The sequence below is a fragment of the Homarus americanus genome, unplaced genomic scaffold, assembly GCF_018991925.1.
Source record: "Homarus americanus isolate GMGI-L3 unplaced genomic scaffold, GMGI_Hamer_2.0 scaffold40856, whole genome shotgun sequence".
Lineage (NCBI taxonomy): Eukaryota > Metazoa > Arthropoda > Malacostraca > Decapoda > Nephropidae > Homarus > Homarus americanus.
Genome location: NW_024734615.1, coordinates 33,208 through 49,551, shown reverse-complemented (window position 1 = coordinate 49,551; position 16,344 = coordinate 33,208). Strand labels below are relative to the sequence as shown.

The 16,344-nt window shown below is 38.9% G+C and overlaps 1 protein-coding gene across 1 annotated transcript in view; it reads right to left on the bottom strand.

Moving 5' to 3' along the window:
- Nucleotides 1–10,949: 10,949 nt before the first annotated feature.
- The window catches only part of LOC121870343 (ZZ-type zinc finger-containing protein 3-like), a gene marked incomplete at its 5' end in the record, with an annotated part of 37,389 nt that continues 31,994 nt past the window's right edge, over nucleotides 10,950–16,344 (bottom strand). Inside the window, 1 exon segment of the mRNA XM_042372126.1 lies at nucleotides 10,950–11,430. Within this exon segment, the coding sequence (XP_042228060.1) occupies nucleotides 11,239–11,430 (192 nt within the window).

The window sequence follows — 16,344 nt, the reverse complement described above, 5'->3', positions numbered from 1 at the left end:
TGGGTTTACTGACGTTATCTTTCTAGCTACGCCACTGTGTAAGGGTAGAGTAACTCATACACTCTATACACGTCTTCACACACACAGAGCAGGGGTGAAATACTCAGCTGGTAGGGCACTGGCTGACGAAGGTATACACATAACCCACCGCCAAGAGCATAAGGAGTCTGCAATTGGCCGGTTGGCCTGTGCATGGCAGCTCATGTCGAGAGTTACTACCACTCTCTATCATCCATGAGTCTATCTAGCCTCCTTTTAAAACTCTCCAGGTTCCAGCACTAATAACAAAGTTGCTAAGCTTGTTCCACTCGTCCACCACCCTATTTGTGAACCGGTTCCTTCCTTATCCAACTTAAATCAGTTGCTCCGAGTCTTATCCTGCTCGGATATTATAAGAACTTTATCTATATCCCCTTTATTGATTCCTTTCACCCACTTAAATACTTCTATCATATCTCCCCGCACTCTTCGTCTTTCTAGGGAATGCAAGTTAAGTTTCTTTAACCTATCCTGATATGGAAGGTTTCTAAGTCCCGGAATCATTTTCGTCATTCTTCGCTGCACCGACTCTAGTGCATTGATATCCATTCTATAATAAGGGCACCAGAACTGAACCGCATAATCGAGGTGCGGCCTGACTAGCGCAAGATATAGTTGCAATAAGACCATGAACCTTAAGTACCCTAGATCTTTCATAGACAAATGCCTTAACATTTACTAAGAAATCTTTCTACAGAACCGATCCAAAGCCCACCCATGACCATAAGAATCTCTTAGTATTACCATTTCACAAAAATTTCTCTCAAATTCCTTTACAACTAAAAACCTGAAACGTCAATGTGGCATTTAAATACTCATGCACTGTTAAACAAATGTTAATCAAGAACTCCCCCAACAATACAGGTGGTTGCATTTATAAGGTTCCTTGCAAGGAATGTAATATGTTTTACTTAGGCCAGACAGGTAAAGATCTTGTAACTAGACTTAAACAACACAAATATAGTGTTAGGACAGGCCAGGAATCCAATGCTCTGTTTGTTCATCTGAGGGATAATAAGAATTGCGTTGACTGGGATAATGCCTCCTCAATATTACCATGTAATTCATTTGACAGTAGGAACTTTATAGAAACCAGTCTCGTTAAACCTACCGAATCCATCAACATGAGTTTGAGTAATGGTATGTACAAACTGGATAATTTCGTAATTAAGAAGATTTGTAACCACACTAGAACGAGAGAATTATACTGAGGAATGAGAAAGAAAGTGAGAATGAGGGAGAGTAAGGAGTAGTGTGAGACAAATTAGAGGCACATCCCCTGATCGAGTATAACAAAGTCCCCTGATCGAGTATAACAAAGTCCCCTGATCGAGTATAACAAAGTCCCCTGATCGAGTATAACAAAGTCCCCTGATCGATTATAACAAAGTCCCCTGATCGAGTATAACAAAGTCCCCTGATCGAGTATAACAAAGTCCCCTGATCGAAGAAACTGATCAGCAAGTCGTCATCAGTTGTAGGCTAAAACTAGGCAGGTATTTGCTTTTATAAGTTTACAAATACACGTTAAACCTTGTATTAATGAGTTTGGTCATGAAAAAGTCGACTCGATATTGAGGAGTCTTGTCAAAAGTGAAGAGAGAGAGAATCATATTGGGCAACCTTGCCCAACGAGCCTACACGCTTGTCACCAACAATGCAGTGATTTTCAGTCATCTGCAATACTTGGAAGTGTGAGGTGCTGCCTCTTGTTATGGAAAAGTCTTGGGTGATTACAAGAATTACCGACTTTTTAGCTTAGCGACAGTTCTCGCCGCAACCCTAGAGGAGACAGAATTGTCCACAATAGCTGGCAACAATTGCTTATAAAAAAAAAGTTAGAACGTTACGCTGTTACGTTAGTAATTCTCATATTCGTGTAGGAAACGTCGTGGAAAAAAGTAATTCTCGTATTCACGTACGACTTTTTCTTTTCCAAATATAGGTTATTGGCCATCAACTGAACCAAAAATGAGTTCTGGATCAAGTACTAAAAATACCCAAATTTACCATTTTCACAATGAATGGGAAGAAGACCATTTTTTACCTTGAATAATTTGAAGTGTCTCTGCTTGATCTGCCATGCGTCTCCAGCTCTAGCTAAGAAAGTACCGGACACGAACAGTGAGTAATGTTGTGGCCAGGGTTGCCAACTCGGATTTTCAAATGTCGCTAGGCTGGTACCTAAAAGTAGCTAAATGTCGCTAAATCTTCCATGGAAAGTCGCTAGCTATTATTCCCCCCCTTCAGTAATTTGATGCAAATAATATTTTCATAATGCCGACTATAATGGACGGAGTATAAATAAAATGCATTGTGTAAAAATAAAAATATTATTTTTTTTAAAGTTTAATGTGCACACTTACCTATTATTCAATAGTAATTGCATCCCAGTCCTCTTCGTAGTGTGAACAACTGTAGAGCTGGAAGCATGTGAAGTGCTTGGTTCAGGTTCTTTTGTAACTGTATGCCTCCACAGTCCCTATCTTTCTTAAAATATCACTAGGAAGTTCATAACTTGCACAACAGGTGTTCTGTCTTTTTAACCCATACTTTATTGTAAGAATTGCCTTTAATGTCGATAGTTTCATTTTGTTGCGCAATTTTGATTTTACAAAGTTCATATTACTAAATGTGCGCTCTACATCTGCGTTTGAATGCGGAAGAGATAAGGCAGCGAGTGCAATTTCAGCAAGATCATGGTAAGGGTTTTCACCGGTCGCATCTCTGTAATTTGCCACTTCTGACCACAATTTTAGGGTGTTAGATGTTTCTGTCCAGATTGTGTGATGCAGTTTTTTCCACTGGAAATCAATCTTGGTAAGGGTGCTGGAATCTTTTGTAAATAAGTGTGCCAAACCAAGTATATCTGATTTAATAGGCTTCAAGCATTCATCGGCACTCAGAAAAGAAATAGACTGCAGCACACGAATGTTGTCAGGTAAGCGTTGACCAAGTTGTTTTATGAGTTCAACCCGTTCAAATGTATTGTCCCTGTAACCCCGTTGCTATATATTATGGCTCGAAATTAGGAAAACTGAGTTTTCATAGACAGTCCAAAAGTATCCAGAAAGTCGCTAGATTTCTGTGGATATCTTTAGATTTGAGTCGCAAATCGCTCTAAAATGTCGCTAGAAAAAAACAAAAAGCTCTAGATCTAGCTACAAAGTCGCTAAGTTGGCAACTCTGGTTGTGGCTATCAAGGTGCCCATACATGTTGCCATATCGCCAATACTTAATTATTTTTAATTCTCTATCGTATAAATCATTGTTGATGTTAGAATAATGACGTATGATATCAATTATATTCTAATTTATCTTATTACTCTAAAATAAAACCTTGGTGAGCTTTATTGCATGTATTATACTTATCCATATTAAATTCATCTTATATACAACATCAAGATAATCAAGTCAGTAGAGCACATGAAGATTAGGCACTTCAATTATACCTAAAGATTGACCATCCTAACATAACCTCCAGGTAGGGGAGAGAGAGAGAGAGAGAGAAAGAGAGAGAGAGAGAGATCTGTGTAGCATCTCTGAATGGGGAGATACAAACTTGGTTAAGTTCAATAGTAACAAAACTCAATATTTACCAATTACACTTTGTAAAGTAGACGATCTCCCACCAATTACATTTCAGGACGCTATCATCCCCCCAAATTCCGAAATAAATATGTTAGGCCTCACCATTTCCTCCAATATGTCCTGGAAATCACACAACCTTAGTATAACTAAAGCTGCCTCCCTTAAGTTGGGAATGCTGTACAGATGCCGCAGCTACTTTACTCCTGAGCAGTTGCTCCAAGTATATAAGGGATTCATTCGTCCTAACGGAGTACTGCTCTCATATCTGGGGTGGCTCTTCTTCTGTCCAACTATTAGATAGGGTGGAATCAGAGGCATTTCGTCTTATTAACTCTCCTCCTTTAGTAGACAATCTCTCTTCCCTTTCTCTTCACCACAATGTTGCTTCACTCTCTCTCTTTTACAGGTACTTTAACGGGCAATGTTCAGTGGATTTGGCATCCTGTGTACCGCAAGCAAGGCCGTGGGTTCGTAACACACGTCTTGCCCGCGGTGCCCACCATTTCTCCGTGGATGTCGGTCACACTATAATAACCCGTTATAGTACCTCCTTCTTTCCTCACACAGCCAAACTGTGGAATGCTCTGCCTTCTTCTGTGTTTCCATGCTCTTACAATCTGTCTCACTTTAAAAAGCTGGTTTTCCGGCATCTTCGTGGTGTAGATTAATACAGTATAACTTTTTTTTCTATATTTTCAATTTCTTTCCGTTCTTTTTTTTCGCCCCCCAGACTCCGTTGTGGGTCGTTTGACCTGTGCCCGGGTTGGCTAATTCTCGTAAAAAAAAAATTAATAACAGTCCAGCACTACCAAAATAATTATTTTCTTAGTATAACTACTTTGTAGCATAAATTTCACACTTTAATAAGTCCAAATATGCCGGGTAACCAATGCCAGGTGAATCCAAACTGGTCCATCCGTGATGGTCGATGGACGTCCTTTATCAGAATTAATATCGACCCAATTTTCGTAATGAGCGCAATTAATAACCGTCCAGCACTACCAAAATAATTATTTCGTTAGTATAATTACTTATTAGCCTAGATTTCATATTCTAATAAGTCCAAATATGCCAGGTAACTAGTGCTAGGTACTTCCCAGGCATGTTTCATTTGTGTATCAGTTTAACCACAATTTGCTACTAATCAGATAAATTCAGTGATCGAAATTCATGTTTTATTTTTTTATTCCCTTAGTGACTCAATGTATTACAAGAAAGAACTACTTTACGACTTGTTTGGGCCAACAGTTGGAGTGGCGATATTAATTAACTTTGCCATTGACAGTATGTCCATGATTTCAACAAAAATGAATAAATCCTTATAAAGTAAATAGAATTGATGATATCATTATCTTTTTGGCCATCCAGCAAATTTAATTTTAAGTTGACCGATTTTTACCAGTTAAGTTAGGTTATGTTAGATTAGTTAAGTTGGGTTAGGTTAGGTTAGGTGACAATGAAATTATGTTTTTTCAAATGCCAAGTAGGTGGATGACCTAAACATTCATTTTACCAAATTAATTACGAGTAGATATTCAAAGATAATGAAATTATGAATCTTCAATAAATGTGATATACGTACATTCTAATGATGACAACAGAAATATGTCAGACTTGATTAATTAACTGTAACCAGAAATTAACCTAAGTGAATTTGTCCTTAATCCAACCTTTAAAATATGAAAGACAGTATACTTTATTTTATGATAGTTAAGTCAGTTTCCAGTTAGGTTAAGTTAGGTAGGTTAGGTTAACATTTTTATATAGATCATTAAAATTTTAAAGGGCTTATAATTTTTGTTCTATGAATTTCTCCCAAAAAAGGGATCAAAGTTTTGGAATCACCATAACAATATACACTACAGTACATTAGAAAAAACAATAATTTTTTAGTGTGTGTTGCATATCAAACCAAACAAATCTGAGTTTCCTTTGGAATTTTTAATTTTTATTTTTTTTAACAGACAAAATTACCCTCAATATTTAGATGTTGGAAACTTATAAATATTAACCCTCATAAATATAGATGTTTCAAAATTTGCAAATTTAACTAACACAAAATATTAATAACTTTATTTTCACTTACAGGTAGAGATACAGCTGACTATTCACCTTTCACCAATACTGAAGAAATAAATCTTGGTATCATTTGATTGATGGGGAATTTTTCCAGTTCCAGGGAAGATTTTGGTATTTGCTTTCTAACCTAACCTCGGAACTGGTTCCCAGACTCGGACCAGAAAAATGTGGAGACTTTCCGTAAAATCCCCAAATTACTCATAGACCAGAAAAAATGCAGTTTCTGTAATTTTCTGAACATATACCTTGGAGAAATCATAACTTACTGTATGCCTTAATTATTATGTTTTTTTATTTTACACTCTGCAAACATACGTGGATATTATGTATTCATTTATTTGTGAAATTTGTGGATGATTTTTTCTTTTAAAATACTTTACTCTTGATCATCCATATATCATAACATATCCTGCTTTTAATAAAGGCTATATTCTGAAATAAGCATTATCATTGTATTCTTATCCTTATTATGATTACAGTTTATATTACACATTAAAAAATGCAGGAATGATTTGCAATTAACATTGCAGACTGTATTGAGTATATTTTTAAACCATTTAATTATCATCTTGTTCTATGTTTGACATTATTAGTCTCTGATTAGTTAGTAGAATTTCATGACTATACCTACTGTATATGGGTTCCATGACATTTGCTCACAAGATGAACCTAATCTAACCTAACATGTCTTCATTTCCATAATAGTTGAGTATATGCCTTGAAAACAAATGTCTGCACACTAACTATATGAAGGCTCTCTGGTGAGGATCCATATACAGTATTTACATGTAATATTTTTCCAAATAAAAGACCATTTAAACAGCAGAGACTTTTCTCCGACTTCTGGTTTGGTCCATGTCTTTACATATTGTATGCATTTTTACTCCTGACATTGGGAAAGTATTCATGTCTTGTTTTTTTGAAAGGGTATTTATTGCATTACTATAATCAGGTGGAGAAAAGGAGGAAACATTATCTCAAGTTTTCATATCTTGTACATAACTGGCCTTGTATAATATGAAAGTAAAAATTTTGGTATAAAGATAATTTCCTGTTTGACAGAAAACTAACAGTTATGGTGATATTTTTTCAAGATTTTATCCCAATTCATCTGTACAGTGAGTTCATCACTGTCATAACAAAATTATAAAACCTAATACTGTACTTTGGTATATTCTACCGACTTCATCCACAGAACAGGCCATAGTTCTCTTTATTACAGTCACCCAACCCCAAGTTCATGAAAACTTATAACTTTATTGTTAGATTTAATACCGATAAAGAAGAAAGGAACAGATATTACACTCAATTCCTACGTTTTTTATGAATGTCACAGGCTTTATTTACCTATATTCACTGTAAATGATCGTATTTTATTCCCAGAATTGGTTTTTAATCCAATAAAATAGGAACACGAGGTGCACCTTAGCTTGGGATTCAAGTTCTTATGCTCGTAAATCGTGTAGCAAGAGCAAACGTTTCGCGCCACTGACAACGTTTTCAGGATGCAAGCATACCAACCCCCAAGTCTTCCGGCAGTTGGTACACCTGACTACACTACGATGACGTAGTAACAACAAACGACAGTCGGGTACCACAATGGCCCATCTTGAATAATCAAAAAATTCTCACTCCATTGTATTACGACTGCCGGGATACCATAGCATGGTGTACACCACGGCTGATCTTGCATTTGGGCCTACAATCGACCATAACAGCGGTCGGCAGTGTTACAGGCGCCAGTGTCCTACCCTGGGATGCTCCCTGGAAGTTTTATGTCCACAGTGTTGTTGTATGTGTTTGGGGATAATTAATTGGAAATAATTATCCCAAGTTGGGTTCAGCAATAACATGTGTGTTGTGAGTGCATCTCACATGTACTACCAACAGTAAATAAGGGGACCATATGTAAGTTGGTCATGTATGCAATGAAATGTATCACCAGTAATGTGGATGAAGTAAGTACCCACTTCGATTGGCAGTTAAAAGAAGCCAAGGAGTTGTCATGTGTTTATATGTAATGTGAGAGAAGTCAAGGAATTGATCCTTGTTACTGTAATGTAACGTAACACCAGTAAGGTTGTGTTTAGTAAGAGTATAGTATCCGAGTAATTTGCAGTTGAGTAAAGCCGAGAAGTGTACCTTGGAGTTATATGTTAATAATATATTTTTCCCCACTTTGATTTCATATTATAAACCTGTTCTTTGAGTATTTTAGGAGTACAGTGGGGTATGCTATAACGAATCTAATTGGTTCTAGAACCTTGTTCGTTATAGCATTCGTTCGTTATAGGATTAATCCGTTCCAGGCCCCCAAATACAACCACTTAACACTGAAAAATATAATATAAAATTGTAAAAATTGTAAAAAAGTGCATAAATATGCATCTAAACCCCTGAAATAAAGAATATCATTAATACTTGTAATAAAAAAAAACAATAAATTAGTAAAAAAAAAAAAAAAAAAAACTTCGTTGTAGGAGTTTCGTTCATTATAGCATTCTCAATTTTATAGGTAAGCCCGTTCATTATAGGAATATTCGTAGTAGAATCCATTCATTATAGCATACCCCACTGTATTCATTTTTCCCACAGTATTCCACCTATATTTCCATCAAAGTGACTTGATATCAGAATTACAATACCCATGTGTCCTAGACCTCGCCACGCTACCAAAGAACTGAGGTTATGTAGTAACCATTGAACTGAAGTAAGTAGAAAGAACAATTGAAAGAACTAAGACAAGAGAGTATGAGTAAGATAAGAGAAGAAACTGCCCCCCTTACAATGAGAAGGCTTATTACATACATGATGCTGATGTTCAGCATCTCTGAGGTGTCGTCATCATCTCTCCAAAGCTAAATAGACGGTAAACAGGAGCACTATAGGCAGGCACAGTCAGAATGATCGGTGGCAAATTCAGTAATAATAGAAACTTGACCTTGTTCTGTTGCCAGGACTAAATTGGAGTCATGTCTGTTGCAAGCGTCATCTTGCCAAAGAAATTTAACTGCAATCCAGGAAATTTCTACCGATGGCAAATTAGTGGCTTAGATGACACATCTCCACTACCTTAAACATTTGTTCAACCACACCTGGAAATTAGCAAACAAAATTGAAGTCTCAAAATATTCCAGGCAAAAATTTGAAACCACAGACAGCCAAGACCGAAAATGAGACGACACCTGAAAAACTGGCTTTGAGACCAAGACCGTTCTGGAGACCACAGATCTCGGACTTTCCTACAAAACGTCAACAGATTTGTTAGACAAGATTTTCCCTTTGTAAATCCATGTTCAGTCGTAGATTAATTTGTTTTTCTCTAAATGCGATCGGATGCTATAATTGATTCAAGAAATTTCCCCACTACTGACGTCAAACTAATAGGCCGGTAATTTGACGCTGATGCTGTCTTTCTTTTTGATATGGGTACTACATTTGCCTGTCTCCACAAGTCTGACACAACTCCCGTGTCTAATGATTTTGTAAATAAATTTACGAGGGGTCCGCTAATCTGTTCCTTATACAATTTCAAAACTCGAGGGAAAATTTCATCCAGTCCTGGGGCTTTTGTCTTCTTTATTTTATTTATCTTTATAAGAACATCATCTTTTCTGATAGTGATATCCTTTAGTTTCTCTTGTACATTTCCCCTAAATATCAGTTCCACCTCAGGCATTTCCTTGTTAAATTCTTCTGTGAAAACTGATAAGAAATAGCTGTTTAATGCTTTGCGTATTTCCTCACTATCATCGATCACTTCCCCTCTCCCTGACTTTAAAGGCCCCACTTTGTCCTTGACCTTCGTCCTATATACCTGGAAAAGTCCCTTGGGATTCGCCTTGGATTCTCTTGCTATCCTGATTTCGTAGTCCCTCTTTGCCTTCCGTACATTTTCTTAACATTCCTAGATAGTTCCTTATACCTTCTGAAATGCTCCTCTCCTCCATTTAATTTATTATAAATTCCTTTCTTTATTCCAATGTTATGTATAATTTTTTTGGTCATTCACCTTGGCTCTTCTTATTTGACCAAATTTTTCTGTGTGGTATATTTTGTTCTTGTGCTTTACGTAGTAGTATACTAATAAATTTAGTATAGTCGTCATCAACTGTTGTGTGGCTGGTGACCTCGCCCATTACTACCGGAGACTTATCTGACCTGACCGTTCCCAGGTGACCTCACCAAGGTACCTTCTTAACCCCTCATAATCCGCCGATCGAGAGTCTGGGACTCGGACCATATTGTCATTATTTTTTGTTTCCCAATTTAGGGTAAACCTGATTTCTCTGTGATCAATGTTCCCTAGTTCTTCCCCTATTGTGATATCTCTGATAATATTTTCTTTATTTGTTAATACTAGGTCTAAGATATTGTCACTAGTGACTGTGTGAAGATGCTAGTGACTGTGTGTACCGGTAGGTGCTCGTGGCTGTGTGAAGATGGGCTACATGAGGTTGTTTTCCGTTATTCAGATTGCTATTGGCTGTGTGAGATTAGTGTTTATACAAATTCAAGGATCTGTACATAACTCCAAGGGTCTGTATGGGTTTGCTAGGGTCTGACTGAGGTTGGGAAGGTTTGTGTGAGGCTGCTAAGTGCTTTAAGAGGCTGTCAGGGGCAATATGAGTCTGTCCTTTTGTATATAACTGCTGCCACTTATTAGGACATACAGGAGGTTTTAGTTGCAAGTGGGGGGGGTAAAGGAGATAAGTTAATTATTATTGGAGTGTTTGAAGTACAGTCAACCCTCGCTTTACGCAGTCCCACTTTACGAGTTTCCTCGTTTACGCGGTACCCTGCCGAAACCGGAATGCTCACTTTCCGCGGTGTGTGTACCCTTTTACGTGGAGAGCGGCGCGAGCAGGGCGCACACAAGGTCGCCCAGTCATCAAAACATTACCGAGTTCTTCACCCGCCACACACCACAGCCGGCCCAAGTCAGAGATAGTGATAATGATAGTGAGGATATGGACTTTGAGGGGTTTGACAAAGAGACCCTGCAAGCCTCTGTGGTGGATAGTGATACAATTGATACAAGTGATACAGGTGAGGGCCAATAATCTGCCCTCTGCCTCGGAACCAACCCCCCATCCCTATGTGCCCAGCCATCTTTTCTACTAATGTAAGTGTTAAAAAACCTAATATTATTGATATTTCTCTTAATTATTAATTGTGTGTGCATACCATCATAAAATTAAGAAGTTATTTTTACTACAACGTAGGTATTGTGTCTGAAAAAGTGGAGTTTGGGGGTCGGCCCGGTCTCTATTTCAATTAATCCCATATGTTATGTTGTTCACTTTACGCGGGCCGCCGTGGGTTCAATTGACCGCGTAAAGTGAGGGTTCACTGTAATTTGATTGGAAGAAAAGAAGGATTAAATTTGCTATCCTTGGGGATAAAAATTTACAAGGAATACTCAGAGTGCAAAAATGAAAATAAGCAGTGAGTGTGTATGTGAAAAGGCTGAATATCATGATGTGTGTCACTCTTCTTAAGTAAATTCAGGTGAACACATGGTTTTCTTTAGTTGGCTGTTACCATGGTATCTCGGATACAGAGTGCTTTAAAAGGTTGCAATATGTGAGATGATCTGTGTGAATCAGTGGAGAAATCAGTCTTGACACACTTCTCACAGAGATCAACACTTGTAGAAGCTGGACACTCAACACAGTGCCATCGTGGTCCAAAAATGGGTTCCATGCCACATACATCACACTGAAAAGCCAATGTCAGATATCAGAAACTAATGGGAAGAGGAAAATTAAGGTATTTCCCTTTCACTCCATCTCTACTCTTTTTATCTTTTCCTTATCCCCTATCACCAAAATCCTCATCAATCCCTTATCTTATTCAGCTTCTTTCCTCCTCCTTTCTCCATCAAATCTAATTTTTAATTCTATAAGTATATAGAATGGAACATTCATATTGATTTCCCACACTCAAAGACAACTAGCAATATACTTTTATCTTGCCAAAATAGGTCACAAGTCTAGACATGATATAAAAGTTATATATTCTAGATTTCAGAAGCTCTCCCTTGCTTTCATTTATTCCCCACCTGCCTTTCAGAAACCTTTGTTCTAGAATAATTTAGTGTCACCTGCAAACATTTGTATAGAACACTAAATAGTACATTGGTTCAAGCACTCTGCCTTGAGGCACAAAGTTTGTCACTGGCACACATGATAATTTTACACCATCACCGTATATGTCGGCGTATAAGACGGAATTTGAACCTTAAAAAAATCAGCCCACAATTATGGGTCGTCTTAAATGCAGGGTAGAAAATCCAAACCTCTACATCCTGTGGTTTAGTGTGGACAGTATAGTCTGGATTTACGAGGTTTTTGTTTACGCGTTTGGTCATTTAAACGGTGCCATGCCAGAATGAAATGTTTTAATTACGCGGATAAATTTCATCATTTACGCGGCGAGCGGCTGGAGAGGTCCAGATGCGTCGAGCCATTTTCTACTCACGTGGTTCATTCTTGACCTTACGCAGGAAGCGGCGTGGTGAGGGGTGCGCATTAGTTCGCTCTTACGTTATCGCTGACATCATATGACGTATGGACTGTAATAGGGCCACGCATCCTTACCACCCACACATTCCCTCCGCCGTTAGCTGTGATTGGTCTAATGTAACATGACGTGCCTTGCCATCAGAAGTCGCTGACCTAGCCGGGTCAGTCTCATTGTTCTCGATCCGCGTATACAGTTCTCTCTTGTGCCCGCTATTCCCCTCACAATGGCTTCCGCTGGACCCCCACCACCCCAGAAAAACCTTGAATTACCTGGACCGAGCCATGATTATGTGAAGGAAATCATCAAGTTGAGGGAGAAAATTAAGCTCATCCTTGAAAAAACCCAGTCAAGCATCGGTATGAAGTGTCTAATAAACTTCTGTCGAAAGTTATGGAGCTGTATATCCAGATTTATCTCCACAACATCAATGCTAGTCGTCAATGTAGTATTAAGGACTTCTTCGCCCGCAACCCACCACAACCACAGCCAGCCCAAGTCAGTGATAGTGACAGTGAGGATATGGACTTTGAGGGGTTTGTCTGGGAGGCCCTGCAAACCTCTGCGAGTAGTGAAAGTGACTCACCGGAAGGCAACTAATCTGCCCTCTGCCTCAAAACCTGCCGCCATCCACGTGTGCCGACCCATCTCTTCTACTAACGTAAGTGTTAAACACCTTTAGATTTGTCGTTTTTTATTTAGATATTATGTGTGCAGCAATTCCACCATAAAATTATGATGTTATTTTTACTACAAGGTACGTATTGTGTCGGAAAAAGTGGAGTTTGGGAGTCGGCCCAGTCTCTATTTCAATTAATCCCATATCTAATATACTATAGGAATAGCCGTGTGTCTGTCTGTTCTGGCCAGCCGAAACAGCACAATCGTTTTTCATCAAACTTGGTGGAAAAATAAAAAAAAATTCGTAGAGTGGAACAAACCTGGTCCTATGTCGATGGTTTCTTTAGGAAGGCATTAATTAACCATTTTATTTACGATGGAAAACGATGCAAGTCTACAGACTTGGCGCACCCCCATTCGCTGTACGCTGTCACGAGTGTTCAAACTTTCACCCGGCACGAAGGGCCCGCGATCACTTGTGTTCTGTTATTTCGTTTACGCGTTTCTTGTTTTACACGGACCTCCAGGGGTTCAATTGACCGCGTAAATGCAGACTACACTGTATATTAAAATAATTAAAATGTATTATAACCCTGCCTAACATACCATAAATACCGTAAAATAACAACATAATAAACGCAGGAATCATCACGCACCACCCGCCATTTGCAACTGCCACCGAAGTAAACAAACAGCCGTCTTTAAATACCGGTACAGTATTTAAAGATGGTTTCTTGGATAGGTTCAAGTTGCCACTCCTTCATAAGCAATAGCACTCTCTCCGGGTGAACATTATATTAATATTCAGCTGCCATAAAACCCCATCATGGCTCCAAATGCTGAACGAAGGAGATATGAAGCTTGTTTTAAGCTGAAAGTGGTAGCATATGCCAAGTCACACAACAACTGTGCTGCTGCAAAAAAATGCGGTGTAACCGAGAAGGTGAAGGTGAGGCAATCTCTTTCCCCTTACTTAATGATCTGGAACAAATAATTAAACACCCTATACATGTTCCAGATTGACACTATCAGCTTACTAACATTCTTGATCTTTGTTTTACCTCTAACCCCTCACGCTATTCATACTCATTTTCTGCCCCCTTAGGGTCTTCTCATCACAATCATATTTCTATTAAATCAAACTGGGCACAATCACCTCCCCCACCCCTCTCCAAATGCCAACTATGGCACTATTGGAGGGAAAACTGGCAATCCTTGCAAGAATTCTTCCCCCGACTTTCCTTGGGATGAATGTTGCTTTTCCACTCGGGATGCCTCGGTATGTGCTGACAGCATTGTTGGGGTTATACTAGGTGGTATGAGTGCATTTACCCCATCTTCTACCAAAACTTTCACTTTACAATCATGGTTTGATCGCTCCTGTTCCCTTGCATGTAGGAAGAGAGATAGGGCATATCACATTATGAAACTACAGTAGGGTCAGGATATATCCTTAGATAGGGTCCAACGATGTTTGCTTTATACTAAATCGGGATATATAATTACTGTACATATAATCAATGGGGAAAATAGGGTTAAGTTCTGGAGGCCCCAAAAAGTGACTAAACTTGATTTAACGAGTTCATTCTCTTACTAATTAAAGCGCCAATGAACACTAGACTCGGGAACAACACGCTATTTCAATATCAATATGAAGGAACACCAGACTCAGGAACACTAGACTCGGTAGCTGACGCACCATCCTGGGAACACCAGACTCGGCAGCAGACGCCACACTGCCACCCTCACTTGACAATCCCACACCTACATAAACGAACACCAAAAATATTACTTACAGTATTAAATCTTTTCCATTAAGCTTTCCATTATCTTCACTTCACTTTTCACGTCACTAGCAACCCATTTACACTTGCTTTAGAAATTTGAATCTGCACCAGACTCGGCAGCTGACGCGCCATCCGGAGAACAACAGTCGACACACTACCACCCTCACTTAACAATCATAAATGAACAAACAAAAAATATTAGTTACAGTATTAAATCATTTCCATTAAGCATTCCATTATCCTCACTTCACTTTTCACATCACTAGCAACCCATTTACACTCACCTTAGAAGTCGTAATCTGCAGCAGTCGGCTGCTTTCTCATCACTCACTCAGAAAGACTGAGCAGGCGAGCGTGAATGCATGAGTGAGCCGCCACGTTGGTGCCTCTGGTGAGCAAATCACGCATTTGTGTGCCATGGCAGTACATTTAAAATATTTCCTGCCCGATTTCCCTCGCAAAATAATTTTTTTTTCGCTATGTACAGCTCCTTCCCGACTTACGACCACCCGGACATATGACCGCCTAAGTCGTACCAAAATTTTGTCAAATTACGTATTTTCGAGTCCCAACGTCAGTGATTGCGCTGTGTACTGACAAAATTTTCGTTTGTAATTCACTTTAAAATGGCTGGCATGCTTAAAAGTGAGAGTTTTGTGGTGCTGAGAAGAAAAAGAGACACCCATTTTAGATTTTCTATGTATTATTCAAGCATTTTTGACTTACGACCTGGATTTGGGTCCCTAACCTCGTCGTAAGTCGGGGAGCAGCTGTACCGTATAGGAAAATTTTGATAATTTTGGTAGCCGCAATATAATAAAATCTTTATATAAATTCGCGATACAGTATTTCCCGACTTTATATAAAGTCGCGATATATCCCGACCCTACTGTATCTCCTTCTCCTGTTACTCACTCCTCTTTCATTACGTCTATGAATCATTGTAAGATTATTCTTCATAGGGCCAATTGGACTTTTATAAAAAAGAAAGACTGGTGACCTGATTAACTCTCCTTCTCTTAAATCCCTCTGCTCCTTAAACAAAAACATCTGTAATCACTTCTACACTCCCTCATTTCCTCCTCTCTTCTAACCTGATAACTTTATAGCCAACTCTCCCTCTGATAAAGCCAATCAATCTCTTTGGCATCTTATTCTGCTCTAACTCCACCTTAGACAATTCCAACTCTATCCCTCCTATTCTTCCTACTGAACCTATGCACTTTCCTATAATCTCCACCCATGGGGTTGCTGGACTACCCCCTCGTGTTCTGAGGGGGTGTTCCGAAATTCTGGCCCCTGTGCTTGCTCACCTCTTTCACCTTTGCCTCAAAACCCAAACTTTTCTTTCTTCTTAGAAGCATGCCTTGGTTTAGCTCATCCTGAAGAAGGGTGACCATTCTAATCTCTCTTAACTATCGCCCCCATAGCCCTAAATTTATTCCTCTCTAAGATTTTCTTAAATATCCCAAACTCACATTTTTTCCGTCACCTTGAACGCCTTTCTCTTTTGTCGGACCACCAGTATGGCTTTCGTCAGACAAAATTTACTGGTGATCCGCTCTCCTACTGCACCTATCTTTGGTCATTCTCTCTTAGTGATTATGGGGAAACTTTCGTTGTGGCCCTCGACATCGCCAAAGCATTTGACAGGGTATGGCACACGTCTTTGCTCTCTAAACTTCCCTCTTATGGTTTCTCT